Source organism: Littorina saxatilis, linkage group LG2, assembly GCF_037325665.1.
Source record: "Littorina saxatilis isolate snail1 linkage group LG2, US_GU_Lsax_2.0, whole genome shotgun sequence".
Lineage (NCBI taxonomy): Eukaryota > Metazoa > Mollusca > Gastropoda > Littorinimorpha > Littorinidae > Littorina > Littorina saxatilis.
In genome coordinates, this window is record NC_090246.1 from 48,225,782 (window position 1) to 48,231,781 (window position 6,000).

Below are 6,000 nucleotides of genomic sequence, written 5' to 3' on the forward strand. Positions count from 1 at the left end.
ACACACAATTAAAGTCTGCTGAGCCCTAGTACTAGCGTACTCGGGGATAAACAGAATACTACATGGCTTGTTGTATCGTACCAGATTTACACTCGTTGCTTTTTCAAATAGTGAACAGCTCGCTTTCGCTCGCAGTTCAATATTAAAAAAAAAACTCGTGTAAATCAAATCTGGTACGACACAGCAAGCCATATAGGACATATAGTATTCTCAATGTATATAATATTAGAGAAGTCCCTCTCTGGGCGAGGGCTGGTTGAAAAGAAGCTCGTTTGTATTGCTTGTGCCACAACCCTCGTAAAATAAAATTTGATTTCATTTGATTGATTGATCGCTCTCTCTCTCTCTCTCTCTCTCTCTCTCTCTCTCTCTCTCTCTCTCTCTCTCTCTCTCTCTCTCTCTCTCTCTCTCTCTCTCTCTCTCTCTCTCTCTCTCTCTCTCTCTCTCTCTCTCTCTCTCTCTCTCTCTCTCTCTCTCTCTCTCGTTCGATTGTTATTTTGCTAAACATGTTGTACTAGAGTTAACGGATATATGTAGCTGATGTGAGCAACTTTACTCCCAAATGAAAGGTATAACTATGTCAATGTAATTTTGTAATTTTTGAGTTCTCCTTGTGTAATTCCTTAAATGCATTCCATACTTCTTCTTCTTCTTCTGCGTTCGTGGGCTGAAACTCCCACGTACACTCGTGTTTTTTGCACGAGTGGAATTTTACGTGTATGACCGTTTTTTACCCCGCCATTTAGGCAGCCATACGCCGTTTTCGGAGGAGCATTCCATACAATATACACTCTTCAAAAAACGTTAAAGATCGGTTGAAAAAACGGATCTAATTATAAAAAAATTGCCAAAAAATTCAAAACATCGACATATTAATTAAAAGATTAATGTGTTTTAATTAACAAATGAACAATGAGTCTTGACCTAGAATTTTGTTTGGCAGGCAGAGTTATTTCCCTTTGTGGGACTTCTCAAAAGCTTCTGCATTTTGGAAGAAAAAGGGTGTTTATTATAGCCCCATGAAATTTGCGGAACGCATGCCAGGGCAAAAGGTTGTGATGCACGTGCTACAACTGGCTATGAACATCGCTCACCAGCTTGTGTTTAAAGGTTGACACGCTGACACAATTATGCACAGTAGCAACATCCCCCCACGAAGAAAACTGAGCAATTTGGAAAGAGGAAGGGCAATAGGATGGCTACAAGACAGTGTTGCTGCCAGGCAAGTGGCCCAGAAACTTGCAGTGGCTCCCTCTGTCATCATCAGACTAAAACAGAGATTCCACACAATTGGAAGAGTGCAGGAGCAACAACGTTCTGGTCGGCCCAGAGTCACCACACAAAGAGAGGATTGCTTCATTCAGAGGCAGGCCATGCAACAAAGAATTGCTACGGCAAACAACATTAGGCAACGCCTACAAGCTACCACCAACACTGTTGTTAGTGGTCAGACGATCCGAAACCGCTTACACAACTTTGGCTTGCGTTCAAGGCGTCCAGTCCGAGGAACAACCCTGACTGCTAATCACCGAGCAGCTCGCCGAGCCTGGTGCACTCAACATGTGAGGTGGCAACGTCAGCAGTGGGCTCATGTGTTGTTTACAGATAAGTCCCGCTTTTGCTTGGAACCTGCTGATGGTCGCATCCGAGTGTGGAGGCGTCGCGGAGAGCGCTTCGGAGAAGGCGCTGTTCTGGAACGACAGCGTTTTGGCGGAGGCTCTGTGATGGTCTGGGGAGGGATCAGCACTCGTCTAAGGACACCTCTGTACCATGTAGTGGGCAACTTGATCGGTGTCCGCTACCAGAATGAGATCCTGCAACCCCTGGTCGTTCCAGCCCTCCAAGCGATCGGCCCTCGTGCGATTCTTCAGGATGAAAACGCACCTCCCCATCGCTCTGCAGCTGTAAGCACCTTCATCCAGCAGGCCAGGGTCAACAGGATGCTGTGGCCAGCCAACAACCCGGACCTGAACCCCATAGAGCACATGTGGGACGAGCTTTGTCGTCGGGTACAGCAACATCACCCTCCTCCTGCCAATCTTGGTCAACTGTCGCAATGGCTCCAGCAGGAGTGGAATGGAGTTCCCAGAGCATTCATATGCAACCTGATCCACTCCATGCGCCAACGATGTGTTGAATGCCTGGCACACAACGAAGGGCACACGCGTTATTGACACTGATTCACATTGTTGTGATTTCCATTTTCGAGGGTTGTCACGTTTGACACACTCTAGCTAAATTGTCGCTGCAGCGTTCGATCTTTGCTTTATTTGTCATTACTCCTTGGTTGTTCAATTATATAATTTTTTTAAAAATGAAAGAAATCGGTCTTGTCTGTTTTGTGTGGCGTGCTTGTAAAAAAGTTATCCTTAACTTTTTTTGAAGAATGTATTTCTGTATTTTAATTTTTATTTTGTTATGTCCGTCTGTCTTTATGTGTTGTATAAAGGACAGGTTGGAAGAATAGGCTTTGCCTAAAACTTTTATCCTTTTGTAATAAAGGTCTGAGTCTCTCTCTCTCTCTCTCTCTCTCTCTCTCTCTCTCTCTCTCTCTCTCTCTCTCTCTCTCTCTCTCTCTCTCTCTCTCTCTCATGCTCTCTCTCTCTCTCTCTTTTGTTTGAATGCCAAACATATTGTGAGTTAAGAAGAAAGTATTTAGCACAGTTTTTAAGTGTTGGTGATCAGTTGGGCAGTATGATTTCCATGTTTAAAAAACAAGACACAGAAACAATTGTAGATTTAGCAAAGTTTTTGTTTTTTGCATTTCAGTTAAGATTGTCAATGTTAAATAATAATGAGGATTAATTGCCGCTGAAGGTTTTGATGTTGCTGTATTTATTGTTCGGTTATATGTATATATTAGGCAGCATTGATGTGCAAGATTATTGATAGAGGAAAGCTTGGAACAAACCACTGTGTATTTTGCATACGTTTAAATACCATGTTTTCTATTTTTTCCTGTGATTCATGTGTACCCCCCCCATTGAAAGGGGCTGTAGGCCCATATTCAATTAAACTGTGTCAGTGTCTCTCTCTCTCTCTCTCTCTCTCTCTCTCTCTCTCTCTCTCTCTCTCTCTCTCTCTCTCTCTCTCTCTCTCTCTCTCTCTTATCCTTAAATGCACATTGTGTTGCATTCCATACAATATATTTCTGTATTTTATATGATTGAATTTATATTTTTTATGTGCGTCTGTCTTTATGTGTTGTATTAAGGACAGGTTGGAAGAATAGGCTTTGCCTAAAACCTTTATCCTTTTGTAATAAAGTTCTGAGTCAGAGAGAGATAGAGAGACAGAGAGAGAGACTCAGGCTCAGTCTCTCTCTCTCTCTCTCTCTGTCTCTCTCTCTTTCTCTCTCTGTCTCCCCCTCTCTCTCTCTGTCTCTCTCTCTCTCTCTCTCTCTCTCTCTCTCTCTCTCTCTCTCTCTCTCTCTCTCTCTCTCTCTCTCTCTCTCTCTCTCTCTCTCTCTCTCTCTCTCTCTCTCTCTTTCTCTCTCTCTCTCTCTCATGGGTTGGTTGATGGTCTGATCAATTAAACATGTCAGTGTCTCTGTTATGTGTAGTGCGGGGGTTAATGTGCCTGTCTCTCTGTCGCTGTCTCTCTCTCTCTCTCTCTCTCTCTCTCTCTCTCTCTCTCTCTCTCTCTCTCTCTCACACACACACACACACACACACACATACACACACACGCGCGCGCGCGGTTGGTTTGCAGGCTTTATGACTTGTTCATTTATATTTCAGAAAGTGGTGAAGCTTCCACCGCTTCCAAGGAAGCATCCAACATCCTTAACAAGTCAAGTCAAGTCAACAAAGAAATCAAATCAGCTGCCTGCAGTTATTCTACGCCACAGCAGTTCTTCATGGCTGCCTGCATCACTTCAGGATTTCGTCATTGACTCTTTTCGTCATTCGGGCCAGTGAATTTTGGAGGAGTTTAAACTGCAATACAAGCGAACCGAACAAAAGACAGAAGACATTGCTTGTGTTGGATTTAAGCAACGACCAGAATGTTACTACATAATGTATCTCATGCTCAGACGACTTTCTTTTTTCTTTTATTTTTTGATAGGAATGTCCTTTTGCATTTTTGTGTTTAAAATCAAGAACATTTTATTCCGATTTCCATATTTGATAATGTATATATATAGCTTTTATTTATTATTTTAATCTTATGTGATGCCCTTTTGCATTTTTGTGTTTAAGATCAAGAACATTTTATTCCGATTTCCATATTTGATAATGTATATATATAGCTTTTATTTATTATCTTAATCTTATGTGATGCCCTTTTGCATTTTTGTGTTTAAGATCAAGAACATTTTATTCCGATTTCCATATTTGATAATGTATATATATAGCTTTTATTTATTATCTTAATCTTATGTGATGTCCTTTTGCATTTTTGTGTTTAAGATCAAGAACATTTTATTCCGATTTCCATATTTGATAATGTATATATAGCTTTTATTTATTATTTTAATCTTATGTGATTTAAATCATGAGTTTATCATTCAAAAGTGTCAGATGTGTTTAAACCCCTTGAATGCTTCACTACCTATCAGTATGTTTTTTGCCATCATGAATTTTAATATTTGACTCCAATGTGTGTGTTATGCAGTGTCCGCTCGATATGATTCCTTTTTCTTTGAAAAATCTGCACATTGGATCCGTTTTACTGGCGATGGCCTGCAGTGGTCGCTATAAGCACGCGTGTTTTTACATTTAGTCAAGTTTTGACTAAATGTTTTAACATAGAGGGGGAATCGAGACGAGGGTCATGGTGTATGTGTGTGTGTGTGTGTGTGTGTGTGTGTGTGTGTGTGTGTGTGTGTGTGTGTGTGTGTGTGTGTGTGTGTGTGTGTGTGTGTGTGTCGAGCGATTCAGAGTAAACTACTGGACCGATCTTTATGAAATTTTACATGAGAGTTCCTGGGTATGATATCCCCGGACGTTCTTTTCTTTTTTTTTCGATAAATGTCTTTGATGACGTCATATCCGGTTTTTGGAAAAGTTGAGGCGGCACTGTCACACCCTCATTTTTCAATCAAATTGATTGCAATTTTGGCCAAGCAATCTTCGACGAAGGCCGGACTTCGGTATTGCATTTCAGCTTGGTGGCTTAAAAATTAATTAATGACTTTGGTCATTAAAAATCTGAAAATTGTAAAAAAAAAAATAAACAAATTTTAAAACGATCCAAATTTACGTTCATCTTATTCTTCATTATTTTCTGATTCCAAAAACATATAAATAAGTTATATTTGGAATAAAAACAAACTCTGAAAATTAAAAAAATTAAGAATTATGATCAAAATTAAATTTTCGAAATCAATTTAAAAACACTTTCATCTTCTTCCTTGTCGGTTCCTGATTCCAAAAACATATAGATATGATATGTTTGGATTAAAAACACGCTCAGAAAGTTAAAACGAAGAGAGGTACAGTAAAGCGTGCTATGAAGCACAGCGCTACCGCGCCAAACAGGCTCGTCACTTTCACTGCCTTTTGCACTAGCGGCGGACTACGTTTAATTTCATTCTGTGAGTTCCACAGCTTGACTAAATGTAGTAATTTCGCCTTATGCGACTTGTTTCAAAGTCCTTTGACCTCAAACGAAACTCACGTGACCCCAGGCAAACCATGTCGGATCAAGCGATCATTGCCGCCACAAATCAGAAACTCCAAATTTTGTAAAAGAACTGGACCCAGCGTAACAAACACATCGGAGTCCGTTATTCGCTGCGATCGTGGTTTTAACTGATCGACCACGTGTTGTTGTTGGTCAGTGTGTGTGTGTGTTTTGTGTATGTGTGATTTTTAGTTTTAAATGGACGGGTACATAGACAAGCACACCTACACAACTTTCTTTTACTCGTTTACCTGTGACACTCGATAAGTTCTAATTTAATTAATAAATCAAATAGATCTAATTTAAATTATAAAACATATAAAAGAAGAAACCAGTAAAATTTTCTTTTCTAATACACTAATCACGTTGGCA

General features: G+C 40.2%; 1 protein-coding gene across 1 annotated transcript in view; it reads left to right on the forward strand.

Moving 5' to 3' along the window:
- Positions 1-4,460, forward strand: part of LOC138959106 (uncharacterized) — a gene marked incomplete at its 5' end in the record, with an annotated part of 93,181 nt that extends 88,721 nt beyond the window's left edge. The window contains 1 exon segment of the mRNA XM_070330457.1: positions 3,741-4,460. Within this exon segment, the coding sequence (XP_070186558.1) occupies positions 3,741-3,920 (180 nt within the window). The 3' untranslated portion in view covers positions 3,921-4,460.
- Between the last annotated feature and the right edge of the window lie 1,540 nt (positions 4,461-6,000).